We start from the raw sequence: 17,461 nt of genomic DNA, 5'->3' as shown, positions 1-17,461 counted from the left end.
AACTGTTGGATCCTTGAGGAAGGCCCTTTTCCCTATCTGCTCCCCGGGCACTGGAATTGGCTGCCTACCGTTTTGTGTATGTGTATGTGTGTGTGTGTGCTCACGGCCCCTAGTTTACTAGTGTGTGTGTGCTCACTACCACAGATGGGTCAAATGCGGAGGACACATTTCACTGTACCTTGTACAGTGACAAACACTTGCACCTTTTATACCTTTTAAAATCAGCCCTTTTTTGTGTTCATTGTTTGCACAGCATATGTGTGTACAGTGCAGGAATAAGTATAGTAGCTAGAGTTCAGGTAGAGAGAACAGCACACAGCTTATGTCCAGAGAGGACTTCAGGTAAAGTGCATACTTTATGGTGGAGCTCAGTGTGGATATTATTTAGTCAATCAGAATTTAGAAATGTAAAATACAAAAAATACAACAAATAAATGCAATTAATTCATAACCAAAAATAAAGAAAACATAAAAAAATAAAATTATTAAAATAAAACAACTGTCCCCAAAAGAAGCAGCAGCAGCAGCAGCAGCAGTGTTTAAGCGTGCGCCCTCTGCCGTCTCGGGCCGTGAAGCAGCAGCTCCGTTGCCACGGCCACTGTCTCTTTAACTCCCAAACCCATGACGTCAGATGTTGTGGCGCTCGGGCAACAAGGAGGAGGAAAAGAGTGACGGCGCTCGCGATGGAGGAGCACGGACGGAGCGCGGCGGCAGACGTTCTCCGCGGTCCTCGCGCCCCCGCGCGCCGGTGACCCACCATGCCGGGCCGCTGGAGCGCGTGCTGGCAGCTGCTGCTGTTCGGCGCCTCGGCGCTAGTGATCGTGGGCGAGCGAGCGGCGCGTGAGTGATTCCAGACAGACACGCGCGAGGCGCACCTGCATCATCACGCAGCACCGTTCAAACACGGTGTTGTTACACCACACACATACAGGGCAGCCGCGTGGACGTTCACAATGCAGGGGGCTGTGGAAGGCCCATGGGGGCCAACGCGTGTGTTCATAACCCTCCCACTGACGCGGTGGTAGCTATAATTGCACGTTGACATGGCAGTGCCATCACCTTCACGGCGCGTGCTAGCTGTGGTGGGGGTCTCGAGCTCGTGCTCGTAGGACACTGCAGACGGTGTGTTGTGTATGCATATGTGTGTGTATGTGTGTGTGTGCGGGGGGGGGAAGGGGGGTCTCTCAGGTTCTTGGGTTAAGAGCACAATGCAGATGAGGCAGATGATGCACGAGTGATGGAGTGATGAGTTGACTCTGTCGCAGTAGGAATATGGAGTTCAGGGCTGTAGTGGATAGGTGGGTGTACCTTGCAGTGTTTTCCCAACCCTGGGAGGTTGCTGGTGGGGTGGGGGTGGGGGGGATTCCTTTATGGATACAGAATGCATGGGTGAATGAAGGGTACAGCATGTGATGAGTGTCTTTGTCTTTGGTTCTGAAGCAAAGCACCTTATAAACATGGCCAGTGCTTATAAGGTGATGGTTTAGGTTTTGGAAATAACTGCAGGGATAATTCACCCTAATAAAACGGTTTATCCCTGACAATATAACACACTTTATCATATTTGAAGTTGTTTAAATATTTCTATCTGTTTTTCCCCCGAAAAAAAACTTTATGATCATTGAAAAGTTAACATGTAATCAAAGGCATTCAGAGTGGGCTTGGTGTGACATTCTCAGTTCTAGAGGGACTTGCTGAGTCAGGCTTGTTCACAGTGGTGGATGAAGTGGAGTTTGATGTCTCTAAAAGCTTCCACACAGAAACGTATTAAGTGTGTTATGCCTGATGCCTGACCCACTGTTTAACCACAGATCTGAGAAGCTTTTCACCTAAACACCTGTATTATTTTCCATGAACAATTCAGGCAGAAGAGGTACTCTGTGAGTATAGTACCAGTTCAAACTGTGCCACTGTTTCATCATCACCAGCATTCATATAAACCTCAGAAGACTGTGTGTAGGTTCACTGGTGGGTTTAGATGGCAAGTCAAATGGCTATATTTGTGTCTGAGAAACGACAAACCCTGGTTCTGATTACCATCCCTGTAAAGAAACCGTTGGTAAGTTTCTCTACAGCAAACCGCACTCTGCATAACTGTTCACATCTCAGCCACTAAACTATACACAGTTTTTGAATAATTGGGCTCTATTAACACCTAATTTGGAGGTGTAATGTAGTAGCAGAGTGTGATATGGCCCACCTAGCTGTTGCTTATTTTTTTATGATATTAGACCAGTGTTTTTCTTAGTCCTGTTCCTGGAATGAATCCTCACCTCTGCACTTTCCTGCTTTATCTGCTCGTAAGCCTCATTAAAGGTCTACTGATGAGCGGAAGAGTTCGGTCAGGTGAGTCAGTCAATTCCTAATTCACACAGAACGTGATAAAACGACTCGATCAACCCATCAGCTCATTCCTGAACTCTTTACAAGAGCCGCTGGAGCAGGAAAGTAGACTTTGTGTGAGGGAGCTTTTAGAGGCTTTAAACTCTTCAGATGTCTGTCTCCATGCACCACCACTCTGAACAGTTCTGCTGCTGTAAGTGTATCGAGCTGTGTTTATTAAGATCATTGTCTTAAATGATTGAGCTTGTTCGGAAACAGAGCTTGGGTTGAAAATGCGTGTGTTGACACAGTCGATCAGCTGCACACAAGCTGGAGAGATAACCTGCTCACCTGTGCAGGTAGATCAGTCCCACAGAAGTAGTTGAGCCCAGATCAGGTGGAAGACAGAGGTGTCGGGTTGTCAGTTTGTGTGCAGAAGTGTGTGTGCATGCTTGACTGCCAGTGCATTCAGGGTGTATGTGTATGTGCGCATGCTTGGCTCTGCGTGCGTGAGGCTTTGGCCTAGAGTCAGCACAGTACAGTACAATTGATGGGTATTGCCGTTAAGAGAGTGAATGAACTGTGCGGTTTACTGCTGCGTAAAGATCGTGTTTGCTTACTGCAGCTGCTGGTAGATGATGCTGACGCTTCACACTCTGTGGGAGTGCTTTATAAACTGGGGTTGGGAAGTGCAAAGGGATCTGCCACAAAAGGAGCCATTTTATTATTAGTTATAGTAATTGTAATAAAAAAAATAGTAGTGGTAGTAATAATAATGATAATAATAATAATAATAATAAACAGCTAAAAAATATTTGTAAATAATATTTAAATGTCATTACAAGCACTTCAAAAATGTTTGAGTTGAAATACGGACAGGACAGATGCACTAATATGGGAACTGTGAGTGATATCCGATTATTTTCCTCTTCCTACTGTTTCTGCCAAAACCAATAAATAAAGAAATAAATATAGATAATAGGAATATATCTACCTGGATCAGCATTATAGAGAGATATCACATTTTTTTGTAATAAATAAAACAACAAAAATGATGATTTTAAGGTGAATAACATTTAGTCCAGTCCATCTAAACATTCTGCTCTTTTGAAGGTCAAAACTCACAAATCAGCTGCAAATATCAGCCAGATCTAATATCAATCTTAAGCTAAAAACCTGCTATTGCTACCAATATGATTCTGCTATTATGGTGTCAGCTAACATTTCAGTATGACGCTGTGTCCTGTTAGGGTTAGGGCAAATATGAGTTACAGCCACTCATATCATAATTTTAGTGGGAAATATGGAGATTTTAAAACCCAGGTTCCCGAGTTGAGGTGACTTTAAACCTTAGCCATCAAGATGGCAGAGAAGAGGACAGAATAAGATTTGGATGGTACGTAATTCTTTATATTTTAACAGTGCTGCCGCGGGTAATGGTTGTTTGTGCACATTATTTTAACCTGTAGCATTTTTGCATTTGATAGTGAGCTCCACAGCGCCCCCCTCCCTGTGGCCCTCTTAAATGCACATGGGGGAATGAGCTTATTTGGCTGTGAACTATATCAGAAAGAGAACAGAAATTTGACACATCAGACACTTCTTAAATAACATCATCATTTGGAAATGTTAAATGCCACGGAATACAGAATTACAGTATATACCTCAAGTTTTGTTGCTGTTTGGGGAATTGTTTTCCCCTTTTTTCCCCAGTTTTGTCATTGCCAGTTCCCACCCACTAGCTAAGACTTTTTGAACATTTTGAGTCCCAAATCGCATGCTACTAAAACCCTAAATAGTGTATAAAAACATATGAACCACTAGAAGTGTACTCAGTAGTGTAGTATGGAGGGTATAGTGTAGAAGTGTGTGATTTTGGAAGCAGCATCTATGATCCATAGATCCACCTGTCTAGCACTCAAAAAAGGCATTGTGTTGTATACTGTTAAACATATAAGTTTCTCAGTTCCTCAGTTTGTAACTGTTGAGGAAGCTCTTATGGTGCTTTGAGGAACCTTCAAGAGAAGGTTTGTAGTAATAAGGTTCTTTAAGGCAACATAAGAGGTTCCTCCACAGTTTTAACTATTCACATGCCTCAAAGAACCTCTGCTTTTAACGGTGTATGTAAGTTGAACTGTGTTGAAAATACAATGGATTGAACAAATATTTCTCTCTCTCTTTTTCCAGTGCTCTACTGCGTTGGGTTCTACCTGTGGCAGGAGCAGGTGTTGTGGGCGGGGCTGACCTTTGCCCTTTTGTTGCCGGGATCAATGGTGCAGGTGCTGAGCTTCCTGTGGTACAGGGCAGATGGAGAACAGCGGACATGTCACATGATCACCCTTCACACACTCCACCTGGGCATCTTCAAAAGGTGTGTGTGTGTGTGTGTGTGTGTGATTAACATGTGTTTGCAAGGATGATATGGATAGAGTGTATAGTTGTTAGTGTGTGTGTATGTGTGTGTAGATTCACCAGATTCAAAATGTCATGGGAGTAAAATTTAAATGACCTTTTATGTATGTGAGTTAAATATGTGTCCACACACCCATTTAAATGACTGAGATCTACTGCATTAGAGTGCACCCATCGCTGACACAGGTGTTCAGTTCTGCACACACTACTTGTATAGCCTCCATAGAAAAGCACTAACCAGTACAATTGCTGTGGAACCGAAAGATGCAATCAAATCCTCACAGCAGTGTTCCAACATCTAGTCTAAAGCTTTTACCGATGAGTAGAGGGTGTTACTACAGCAAATGGGACAAACCCCCCTATTAATACCCCTGATTTTGTGTGTGTGTGTGTGTGTTTGCAGGTTGTGGGACTGCAGTGTGTGTGTATGGCGTGGCCAGGGCTCAGCACAGTCTCACGCTCAGCTAGTGATGCAGCAGGCGGACATGTCAGCTCTCCGTCTGCTGGAGGTCTTCCTCCTCACTCTTCCTCAGTGCTTCACGCAGACATACATCCTCACATCAACTGAGTTCAGCCTCGCCTCGCCAGGTCAGTCTCTACAACTATGAGTGTCGCTAATGTAGCTTACAAGTAGTGGAGGTGGAAGCTTAGCACACTAGGTCGAGGGGTTCTTGTTGACATGCACAACATACACAGACAGACAGACAAACAGACGGATAAACAGATGGACATACAGGCAGACCTGATCTACAGCTCTTCTGCCTATCACATTTTAGGCCCGGCAGTTGAGGTTATAAGGAGTAATTCAACTCAGGCTGCTTTCTGAACGAGGCACAATATAGCGCAGCCAATCAATCAAAAATTACCTCATGTACTTAGTATATCAGTAAAGAAAACCTGCCTGTTTAATTCTATGGGATGGGGATGAGTTTAAAAATTGTCATGAATAAATAATGACATAAAAAGTCTTAAAATTGCAACCTTAAGGAGAAAATGCAAGACAAATATAGAAAAGCAGCTCTTTAAGTGATCCCTGATAGAATTGCTTATGTGGTTCATTACACTGTGACCCACTAATGGCTATGAACATGATTACTCAAAATGCTTGATGCGCTTTGATGCGAGTGGGTGATGTTAGGCATGCAGATATAATGATCATACTAATTGGTGGGGTTCCTTGCTTTAGAACAAAACTGGAAAAAACTTCAGACACCAATCATGTCTGCTCTTATGTAAACTCTTATTGGATCAGTAACACATGACTGATGCTTTCCTCCTGTATCTATGTATAAATGTGATGTGCAGATTATATATTTTTCATGTATCTGCGTGTGTGTGTTTGTGCCACGCAGTTGCTCTGTGCAGTGGTGTTTGTCTGCTGGCTCTGTCCTGGGCGTTGGTGTTGTACAGTCGATCGTGCTGCCTCACTCGGCCGGGTCACCTGCTGATGCCGCCTGCCGCCCTGCTGTGCCAGCTGCTGTGGAGGGCGGGGATGCTGGCCGCTCGCTTTGCCAGCCTGGCTCTCTTTATGCGCTCGTTTGGCTGCTGGGTCATCGGCGTCATGGGTGAGCATGCAGTCCCACATCTGAGAACATACATAATCTACTATTTAGGGGTGGGTTGAGCGTATTGGATAACTGGGGTTTGATTCATAGTGGTGGACTGGAGTTTGATTCATTCCCTGGTTAAGCACACCACACTACACCAAAGAAGAGTCATTCACCCAGCTGTGACTCAAATGTAAGGCAGTCAGGACATTCATAAGAGCATCAGCCAAATGTTGTAAATGTAAGTGTATTAAATTAAAACTGCAGAAATATAATAAATATGTAAAGGTAAAATATCACCATCATATCCACACGCATTCGCTTGTCAGCATGGGTGTACAAAGACAGAAAGCCAAAGATGACCACAATCACTTGTGTTGGAGACAGATGGAATTTGGCCTTCACCTTTAACCCATCCGTGCAGTGAACCCACACATACACACAAGTGAGCAAACACACACAGTGGACAGTGAGCACAGCTGCCTGGAGCAGTGGGCAGCCATTGCTGAGGCACCTGGGGAGCAGAGAAGGTTAAGGGCCTTGCTCAAGTCACTCAGGCCCAACAGGGTCCCCGCTTATTGAACCCACTACCCTGTCATCAATAGCCAGGTGCTCCAACCACTGACCCACTACTGCCCTGAATGCATCATTGCATCGATATTCACAGATCCAAACGTAAAGGATTGACTGCACTGATGCTACGATTGGTTGTAATTGTAAATACTGAGGTATGAATAGAAAGTAAAATACACCCTGGGTCCACTGTCACCATGATCAGAGGATCGCTGGTTCAAATCCCGGTACTTGAGAGAGCACAATTGGCCTTGTTCTCTCCAGGGTGGGTAGACAGCGCTCTCCCCCCACGTCGCTTCATTGCGGTGCTTGCCATCACTGGTGTCTGCAGGGGGCGTGCTAGTGATGTATGGCAGATATGGCATATATATAAATATATATACAGTATATATAGATAGATAGATAGATAGATAGATTTTGTAGATAAGAGTGGTACATTCAAATACATTTGTTGTGATCCCTCTCTTTCTCGCTCTCTCTGCTGGTAGGTTCCCATTGGCTGATTGCTGCGTTCTGGTTGGTCTCCCAGCAGACAGACATCTGTGTGGGCCGGTGGTCCTGGCGTGTGTTTAACCTTGTCCTGGGAGGTGTGCACGTCTTTCTGTTTCTGAACGTTAAGGACGGCCCCTCCCGTTACCGCATGGCCGGCTTTTACACGGTAATTTCTGCATCACTTGCCTAGTGATTCAGTGTACTGTTCAATTCCTGTTACTGAACCAAAATTACCAAACGGTCTGTTTCTAGGAATCGAATGTTTGAACCAATCAGTGGGGCTAATTAGGGAAAGGCTGAGGGGAGTCATTCCAGCTTTTCCGGGGGAAACAGTAGCTCTGCCACAAAGCATTAGATAACATGCAAACATGGTCATTCTTGTTTACCTACATTTATGTATAAATTGCTGTATGTAGGCTGTGCCTATAAATATGGGTCTTCCCATTTGTCAGATGAAATCTGCACCCATGGATTCAGTAATTCATTTGTTTCTGGTAGGAGACCATGTAACGTAAGTACAGTATTTTGGTATTTTGCGTGTTTCATGGTTTTATGGAAATATCATCATTCTTACAGTGATTTTTTGAGCTATGGAATATCTGCCCAGCAACCAAAATGCATTTTGATTTGTGCATTTTGGGCCAATAGTTTTAAAGACAACCAAAAAAAACAATACCCTGTCTAATCAGAATGGAGCACGAGTATTCCCAGCACCTGCTGGAGTTTAATATCATATTTAAAGTTATAAATGAATTATTCATTATTAAAATGCTACAAGCCACAATGCTTAACCTTCCCCACCTGCCATATGCACTGCATGCTTGTGGGTTCTACCAGGATTTCTATACAAAACACAATGTGGGTGGTCACACAAACAGAGGAATGAATGGCAGTGACACTGGATTATATTTAGTGTGCAATCTGTTAGTTTGGTATTGTTTAAATCAGCTGTATGGAATATGAAAATGTACAGAATACAGGAGTACAGCAGAGAATAAAGTACAGTTATCTTTGAACATTGTCCCTGATTACCAGTGTAAGTAAGGTAACGGTACACAAAAGTCATAGCTCAGTTCACACCACGCTTTGGATCTCACAGTTTGGTATAATGGGAGGAAAGCAAGTAAAAACGAAACAACCAAACAAACAAAACAACCATAAGGGTTATCCAGGTTTCTTTTAATTGATTTTCAACAGACAGTCATGCCAGTTACAGTTTGTGCCACCTACTATTATACAGTACCACTTAATGTGGTAAATAGCCTCTGATTAACAGCCTGTAGTGAATTAAGCAGTAAAATGTAAACATTTGCATGATTGGATGTGTTTCCACACACACACACAGTTTGTCAGGTTTCCTCCCCTACCCCGCTTATTCCATCCATTAAACTGTAGTTCATTTTGGAACCGAAAGTGGATCTTCTACGCCATCCCTCGAAGAACCATTTAAAGCACCTTGATTTTTTAAAAATGCATGCTGGCATGTAATGGCACTGCTCATTTCCATACACATGAACCTTATGCTACTCCATCAGCCATCTCATCAGTCTCATGATGTAGCATACAGAAATCATACCTCTACTTCAAACTCAGTCCTAAACAGGTTCATAGTGATCATAGCACCGTAATTCCTTTGTGAAACCGAGCCTGAAACTAAGCGCTTGGTTTTGGTTTTCATAAGTGCTGGCTTCACAAATGTGAAATGGTCTGAGCACTGGTGGGGAAATTTTCTACAGTATGTGATCTGCATTTAAGTTTTTCAAAACCTAAAGCTATCTAAAGGTTTTTTACTTTGACCCAAGAAGTTCATGTCTAAGACAAGTATGAACAAGTATGACGTTGATGCCTGTGTTTAAAAATGAATTCTAAAATAGAGATTTCTCATTTAAAGTGCTTTTATCACACTTTCTTAACCAGTGTGATCAACGTCCTCAGGATCCCAGGGGGCTTCTCAAAGAGCTGTTTGAGAGAACACCAAGAGTGTGTACAGCTGCATCAGCTTCTCTGAAGAAACTAAAAAAGATTTTACATTTTACAAAAATAGAAGAAAATACAATACCTATTAAAATGTGCTCTAGTTCTGCCATCGTAGACAATTATTGCCCAATTATCTAAATAATCTAAAGCACTGGTACAGTCAAAATGCCTTAAATATCTGTTTATTGATAGACTAAATACATTTCCCGCTGTTTTTTGAAAAAGAACAGTACTTTTCCAGTTACAGTTACGTGATAGTTGGAAATCTGTAAAGCACTGAAAGCTGTTAATCATGACACCTCATTCTGAACGGCATGGGTTGAATGGGTTGGTTTCGAAATGTCAGCATGTACTCTTTACTGTCAGAGCTGGGGTACCACAGGGTTTAATTTTAGGGCATCTGTGGTTTACAATATGCATTTTCTTTTCTGTTTAACTGAATATTGAACAAATGAGAAAGCAAAATTTGGGATTTAATTTTACAGCTCTTGCTTTACTTGACAGGCAAGGGAAAAAGCTAGTAGTTCTAGTAGTAGGTTCTACTAGAGCTGGGCAATATGATGATATTTTATCGTATTGTGATAAATTGTGTTATTGTAAAAACAGTAGGCTTTTCTAGGCAGATCAAGGATACTGCTAGTGCTTAATAAACACTGATCAGCTGCAGGTTTCATTACTAATAGTGTAATTAGACTGGTTTAATTAGATGAAGAGCAGCAGATGTCGAATGAAAATCACTGTATTCAGTATGGTAGAGTCTCTGAATAGTAGTTTTAAAAAATCTGTTGCTACTGATGTATTTACTCTGTAGTTACATGTAGTGTAATAAATATTGTTTATCAGGGAAAACGTATTTAAATATTGTAATCTAATATTTTTACCATATCGCCCAGCCCTACGTTCTACCTATTTTAGATATGGCAGGATTTTATATTAGCATGCCCAAAGACATTGTTGCTCTCACTGAACTCTTTATCCATATCACCTGCTATATGTGTAAATATAACAACATGTCTAAAAAAGATAAGCTACAGAGAGTAAGTTTAAATGTATACTTGGTGCTTGTAAAGCCAGCCTCTTTCTTTTGCTCCAGGTGATGCTGTTGGAGAATGCAACACTCGTACTGGCCGCCTCAGACATCCTGAGTGAGGCATCCTGGGATAGCCTTACTGTCCCCACTGCTGTTTTATGTAGCTTTCTGCTGGGTAAGTGTGTGTGTGTGTGTATCACACTGTGCTTTTAAGACTTTAGTGAGTCTGTGCCCCCTTTTCTATTCTTCTGGAAAAGCTTTTTGTTGTTGGAACATTGCTGTGAGGAGGATTTGATTACATGCAGCCACATGATAGCCTAATTGAGGTCAGGTACTGATGTTGGATGATTAGTTCTGGCACCAGCACTTTTTCCAAAGGTGTTGGATGGAGCTGCCCCACAGCTTTATACCCCTCTTGCCCACACTTAGCGTAGGAGTGAGCTTAGGCTTCAGAGTGTCAGATTTTTTGTTTGGTGTTATATAAACTGTGTAAACTGTGAATTTACTAATTAGAAAAGATGTCCATATACTTCTGGACATGTAGTGTAATGTATATGTATTGCATGTGAGTTATACTATATAAAACTACATGGTCTCTCTCTTTCTCTTTATTTCTCTCCCTCTCTCTTACAGGCCTGACATCATTAGTGCTGTATTATCGCTTCCTGCACCCAAAGTCCACCGAAATCTCTCAGGGTCTGCGTCGTGGAGCCCACATGGGCAGTGCGTGCCTGGACCAGGGTGAATCCTCCTTTTCTCTGGGTGACAAAAGCCTGGCTCCTCCCTCACTCCCTCTACCGCTCTCTTCCTCCAATCCATCCTTCTCTTTCTCGGGCATCCCCAGCTCTCTCCTGGAGCATGCGGGTAGCTGCGGGGTGAAGGCAGACGGGGAGTGCCGTCACCATCACTGGCTGCTTGTCCGACTGGCGCTTAAGACTGGCGACCCCGCCAAAATAAACCGGGCGTACGGTGCAGGGGGCATCGGGGGGATTCTAGCAGAAGAAGAGGAGCGGCAGAAAGCAGAGAGCGGCGATGGAGGAGAGACTGGGTGCGTGTCGCGGTCAGACAGCAAAGATGACACATTGGCCCCTCTATCGGACTGCAAGGAGGAGTTTGAGAGCGTGAGCGAGGCGAGAGAGGATGAAGAGGATGAGGAAGAGGAGCAGGACGGAGACAACAGTATGTCATGTTAGGGTTGGGCTACATTCATTCATTTATTCATTAATTTAAAATATTTATATTTATTATCTTTCTTTCTATAAGGTGACAGTCTGGAAATGGAGAGTCCTCTGGAGTCTCCGGAGTCAGAGTGTAAGCGCAGTTCTCCTGAGGGGAAGTCAGTGTTTGGGGACAGTCCAGAACCTAATTACTGCCCCACCGAGTCCAGCTCCACGCTTTATTTCAGCGCCGACCCACAGTCCCCCAGCAGCGCCAGCAATTCGCGCCTGGACCGCATTGACCGCGACCCACGCTTCAGCTTCGGCTCTGGGGCTGGCGTGGAGGCACTAGGGGAGCACAGCCCCGCCTCCAGTGACCGTGACCTCATGCTGGGGATTCTGGGCCGTGGAGGCCCTCGCTATACCTCCGCCCCTCGACTAGATGCCCCAGGGCCTCTGGAAGGCTCCGCACCTCATCTGAGCGGTCCCCGCAGACAGCTGGTGCTGTCTCGACGAGGCCTGGAGGATGACTCAGGCTTCTGAGAAAGAGGGAGAGATTTTAAAGGGATAGTTTGCCAACCCTTTGTGTCCCTTTTCCCCAATGTAGTCAATCAGCCCCTAGACTTGATTTAATGTCTAGAAACACTGCTAGCAACCTTACGGTCTGAATTTTTTCCAGAGTTTGTGGTGTATGTGGTTGTGACACTGTATGACACACTGTTATTGTTAAGCATGAGCTAAAGTGCTTACAAACTACTGTTTGAATTGGCTATGTGGTGTAAGACGGCCGAGTCGCTCGCTGTCTTCAAACGCAGACTGAAGATCCACCTCTTCAGAGAGTACTTGGACGAATAGTTCTATGGTCACCTTATTGTCTTGTGTTTAGTAATGTCTAAGCTTAGAGGTATCCTTTGAATTATTGGTCTATTCTAACTAGCTAAGGTTTTTCTTGGGTAAATAGCAAAGCACTTTGTAAGTCGCTCTGGATAAGAGCGTCTGCTAAATGCCATAAATGTAAATGTACTTTGGTCCACTTCGTAGATGTGAAGCACCTCCCTGGCCTGCCATGTAACTCATTTTTGCAGGCTGAAGATTCGGCACAAGAGGTCACAAGGTTTTGGGGTGCTTTACATCAGTGATGCTTTAGTCCTTTTCACTCGAAAGCAGAGACATTATCTGGTTACCTTAAACATTGGCACGTTGCAAAATTGGGTGATCTTTTATCGAACCCTTCAACGACCCCTTAATTTCTCAATTATTTACAAATACCTCGAAGACATGTTCCACTGTAGACGTTATTGTATTTCCCGGAAACGTATTGGCTTCTAATCTCATGAGTCTCCTAACACTTTCCCGGGAATTAGCCAAATTACTACCTATTGTGTTAACATTTAAAAGAATGGTTTGGCAAAAAAATTCCTCTTACCCCAGAGGTAAGCCAAGACATGGTCTGGTGTCCAAGTCTGGTGTAAGAGCTATAAGGCTAACATTGCGAACAAATTCTAGAATTCAGATTTCACAGCAAGTCAGATTTCATGTTGGTCTGCGGGTTGAGAAAAGTATAGGGGCATAGATTTTATATGGCAAAAATGTTGGTGACTTGTAGTGTTTGTTAGTATTGTTAGCCTCATAGCTCGAGAGCGCAATTACAGAAAGAAAGTCTGGACACCCAATAGGTCGACACTGATTGACTACATCTGGACAAAAGGGAAAACCATTGCTTTAATCCCTTTTCATTTATCTGCCGCTAATTTTCCAGGTGCACGTGTGAAACAACAGTGTGTTATACAGTGTCCCTACTTTTACCTAAAAAACTGTGATAATTTAGACATGCAGTTAGCTAGTTAATGGGGTAGAAGCTTCCTTTACCTGTTGGCTTGCTAGCTAGCTATATTAGCCTCATAGCTGTAGTCCAAACATAAGAAGCAAAACTTTAGACACCAAACGTGACTTGACTGATTGACTACATTCAGGATAGGAGTGGACGGAACGGAGACTTTTAAATTCAGACTTTTTGCTTAACAATTGCTTTGAACATGAGCTAAGCCGGTGAAACATTTGGAATTTGTGAAAAATTAAGCATTAAGCATTTTAGCATTTGGGCCCTAAGCAGTGACATGGAAACATAAACGTGAGCACATCGCGTTTAATGACATAATATTTATAACGCTATAAAAATTCCATTGTTCTGTGGCTGTAAAATACTGAAAGTAAATGTTTGTGTGCTGTGCATCTCTCTGTCTGTATAAAAATCGACATGCTGCAGGTGGGGTTGAAAAGCACAAGCCGCAGGCCGTTTCTCACTTCTGTCTGACTGAATCTGAAATCGCTGCCTGTTTGACACAATCAGTGCTGAACTACAACCAACAGCATGCAGTTATTACTCACAGAACTGCTCTGCTGGATCAACGGACAAGCAGCAGAGCGCCTGGTTGGACGTAATAGTTCAAATTAGGGCTGCACCGATACCACTTTTTGCTTCCCGATACAAGATTTTTCAAGTATCTGCTGATACAGAGTACTGATACCATTACCAACTCTGACTTAAATACTCAATAGATGGCAATAAATCGTGATATTTATAGTGTTCCACTTTTTATAGGTTGTACTTTTTATGTCTTATTCCAAATAACATCTAAGCTTGAAAGAACAGCATTTACTGATTGAGTAACTGTACATTTGATAAGTTTCAGAGCTATAAAAAAATTTAATTGCCACAAAGCAGAAACACGTGCAAGTAGGGAATCTCAACCAAACAGCTTTTTAATCAGCCTTTACAATTTACATTTCAGAGCAGAGGAAAAAAAAGAAACTCAAGTTTTGGTTTCAGAACAAACAAAAAAAACACCACATGGAAACAGGAAAGTTTTAATGTAAAAGTTCCCTTAAATGTCTGTTTAATGCTAATAATTACTAATGACAGGCTTTGGTTTAAACGTTTGGTTTCATAAAGTATGCAAACAAAAATAGGGCGTCAGTAAGCTTCATGGTATCGGTGCTCTCTATTGCCGATACCATTACTGTGTGTAAGTGCCAGTATCGGTGCCGATACTGATGCGGTATCAGTATCTGTGCAATACTAGGTAAAATATCCCATGCCTCTAAAACTGCATGTGCAGAAACGCGAACATGCAGATGGCTTTTGCAACGTCTGCTCTAGCTTTGCTCAAGCTCGAACACAGCGTCTGTTGTAGTTCCGCCAAGTAGGGAGCTATTTTTGATTCAGTCTCGGCCTAAGGGGCTCATCTCTGATGCTGTTTTTATCCTGTATTTCAAAAAGTGTCTCTAAATAGCAGCCCTGTAGCGGTGACTGAGCCATACCTGTCAAAGCAATCCAGGAGCAGCGAGCTTTCTCTGGAGACAGCCTTGAGCAAATCAACTTTTAACAAAAAAAAAACACTAATCTGATTTTGAGCATAGCATCTGTATAGCAGTACATCTGTTTTTTCTATACTGAATTTAGCATTTTAATGTTGTTTTGGATTTTGTATTTTCTTAGCTTCATATCCAAAACCTTGAAGTTGAGTTAAGTTGGTGCTTTAATTAATTAATGGTATTTTGGTTTTTTTTTCTACACTACTGTTCAAAAGTCCTTGGTAGCATCCAGTTGGAACTTACGTAAACTTAAGACTGACATTTATATTATTGTGTTTTATTTAAAACAAATGATCCTATTACAGTCTTATTTGTGCAACTATTCCCTTTTTTCTGCAAAAAAATCATTTTCAAACACATGGCATCCAAAAGTGCATCTATAATTATGTACTTAGTGATGTATTAAGTGATTATACGCAGGTTTGTACATGTTAACCCCTTCAAACTACAGGTGTATTATTCAGTTATTCATCTTAAAGACATTTTATTCAGTAACTACTAAAAGTATTCAGTAACTCATATGAATTAATTAGTATATACTCTAACTTACTCTGTTTTTACTTAAAACTACCATGATTTTTAGTAACTGCTTTAATTTATTAATCTTATAATGTATTAATACTATTAATATACTATAATTAATAATACTATATTATACTATAATATGCTGTAGCTACTTTTTTGTAGCTGTAGCTACTATAAGATTATTAATAAACTACTATGTATAGCTTTTCTAATTACTATACATTTAGTAGCTACTGTAAATGTAACTACAATGCATTATTCAGCACTACTGTACATCATTAATTTATAATAAAATATTCCATAACCACTATAATGAAAAATAGATATATAGATATATAACTGAAAAACTACCATCCATTATGAATTATTCAGTAACTACTGTAGATCTTTAAGACGCTACTATGAACTATTCAGCAATTGCTTTGTAATGACTTAATCAGTAGCCAGTGTGAGCCAATAGATGGTTCAAATAAAAATAATTATAAAAATATAAAACTGTTTCCAAGGTAGTGCCCTATAACTTTTGACCAGTAGTGTATTTCAGGCTTATATGCAGGTTTATTTTACTGTACATGCTCTTTAATTCTTACATGCAAAATTAGCGTAGGTAAACCAGTAATACAGGGCTATAATCGCTTGCTGTAAATGTGTATTTGTACACCTGTTAGTAGTTCATTGAGCTGCAGTGGACAACAAGCAGTGGACCTTTCTCAGGTTTGGATCATTTTGCCAGGAAATTCTAGAGTGCAAAAGTGTAAAAAGTGTAAAGAAATGAAAATGCCTGACATGGCCATTGAGAAGTATTATTTAAAAATAATCACTTGTTCAACACTGCAATATTTCTCTCAAATGGCCTAGATTTTCTGAGCTGGAGTGAAGTCTCGGGTAGAGGCCTGAGTGATAAAAGCCTTATTTTCTTTTTGACCAATGAGTGCACATGTTTATTACGGAAAACACTGATTGAACTGCAAAAAGCACGCTGTAATTTTGCATTTGCTTTGATTGCAACTGTTGTTAGGTCGGACAAGCTTTAAGGCTTTTCAGCCTCTTTTTATTTATTTTGTGTGTCGAAAGGTCACATTTTAGTGTGATCAAGCTAACATTAGCATGGTGACAAATTCATCATTGTGGTTAGCATAGCTACAACTGTGTAGCAGTCAAAGAAACATGATTATTATTTCTTTCTTGGTTCAAATGGGATTATTAACAAAGTTATGTAAAGCTTGTCCAGCCTAGTAACAGTAACTTCAAAAGAACCAATTTGTGGGCGGAGCGTAGGTTGATCAGTTAAAAGAACTGTGATTGGACCATGTACATTAGGGCATGCTATACATCAGGGAAATTTTGATTGGACTGCAGAAAGCATTTAATAATTCAGGTAACTCAGATTGGCTGCCCTGTTACTAAGACCCAAAGGCAGAGGTGAATGGCAGTAGATTTACAATTTATTGTTTTACACATATTTCTTTTCCTATGGCTTTCAGTCCGTATCTATTTTCTTGCACACACTCAGACTCACCGATGTTACCTGTGTTAATAGTCTGTCCTTTACTGTTGTACAGAGCTGTACAGTTTCTATATGTTTGGCAAAAGACGAAGTAAGAACATGATGATAATAATATATAGCATATTCTTTGTACAACATTTTCTGCTTTATATGATTTTTACAGAAACTCAAGGACTACACAATGCAGGAATGTACAGCTGTGCCCCATATCACATCTGTGTGTAAATATGTGGAAACTGGCGTGACTTTTGACCAGCTACTGTTGCTGTTTTTTTCTTTCCCTCTAATCAGGGATTTTGAAAAAGACAAAAAAAGGTTTGATGAACATATGCATACAATGACATTTAATAATCAGTAATTATTTGCATGCAGTTTTATAGTAATGGTAGCTTAAGGAATACAAACTAAACAATGGAGGTTAAGTAATATTTCTGTGTTAAACATCCATTTGTTGGTTACTGTAGGAGCTTCGTGAATTGATTTTCAACATTAAATAAGAGTGTCCAACCCACAATGTGTCATTGTCTCTCCTTTTGGTCTTTCT

General features: G+C 41.4%; 1 protein-coding gene across 1 annotated transcript; it reads left to right on the top strand.

Moving 5' to 3' along the window:
• Positions 1-647: 647 nt before the first annotated feature.
• On the top strand, positions 648-17,431 carry xkr5a (XK related 5a). Its single transcript, XM_072677593.1, has 8 exons — positions 648-840; positions 4,510-4,693; positions 5,138-5,322; positions 6,087-6,299; positions 7,343-7,512; positions 10,417-10,528; positions 10,987-11,532; positions 11,617-17,431. The coding sequence occupies exons 1-8, from the start codon at positions 759-761 to the stop codon at positions 12,051-12,053; spliced, it is 1,929 nt and encodes a 642-aa protein (XP_072533694.1). The 5' UTR covers positions 648-758; the 3' UTR covers positions 12,054-17,431.
• The last annotated feature ends 30 nt before the right edge of the window (positions 17,432-17,461 follow it).

Source organism: Salminus brasiliensis, chromosome 1, assembly GCF_030463535.1.
Source record: "Salminus brasiliensis chromosome 1, fSalBra1.hap2, whole genome shotgun sequence".
Lineage (NCBI taxonomy): Eukaryota > Metazoa > Chordata > Actinopteri > Characiformes > Bryconidae > Salminus > Salminus brasiliensis.
This window is presented reverse-complemented; position numbering and strand designations above follow the sequence as displayed.

Excerpts from the sequence above, each read along its gene's own strand:
- xkr5a (XM_072677593.1), top strand. The coding sequence starts at position 759 with ATGCCGGGCCGCTGGAGCGCGTGCTGGCAGCTGCTGCTGTTCGGCGCC. Across the intron at positions 7,513-10,416 it reads GCATGGCCGGCTTTTACACG|GTGATGCTGTTGGAGAATGC; the intron begins GTAATTTCTGCA and ends CTTTTGCTCCAG. Across the intron at positions 11,533-11,616 it reads GGAGCAGGACGGAGACAACA|GTGACAGTCTGGAAATGGAG; the intron begins GTATGTCATGTT and ends TCTTTCTATAAG.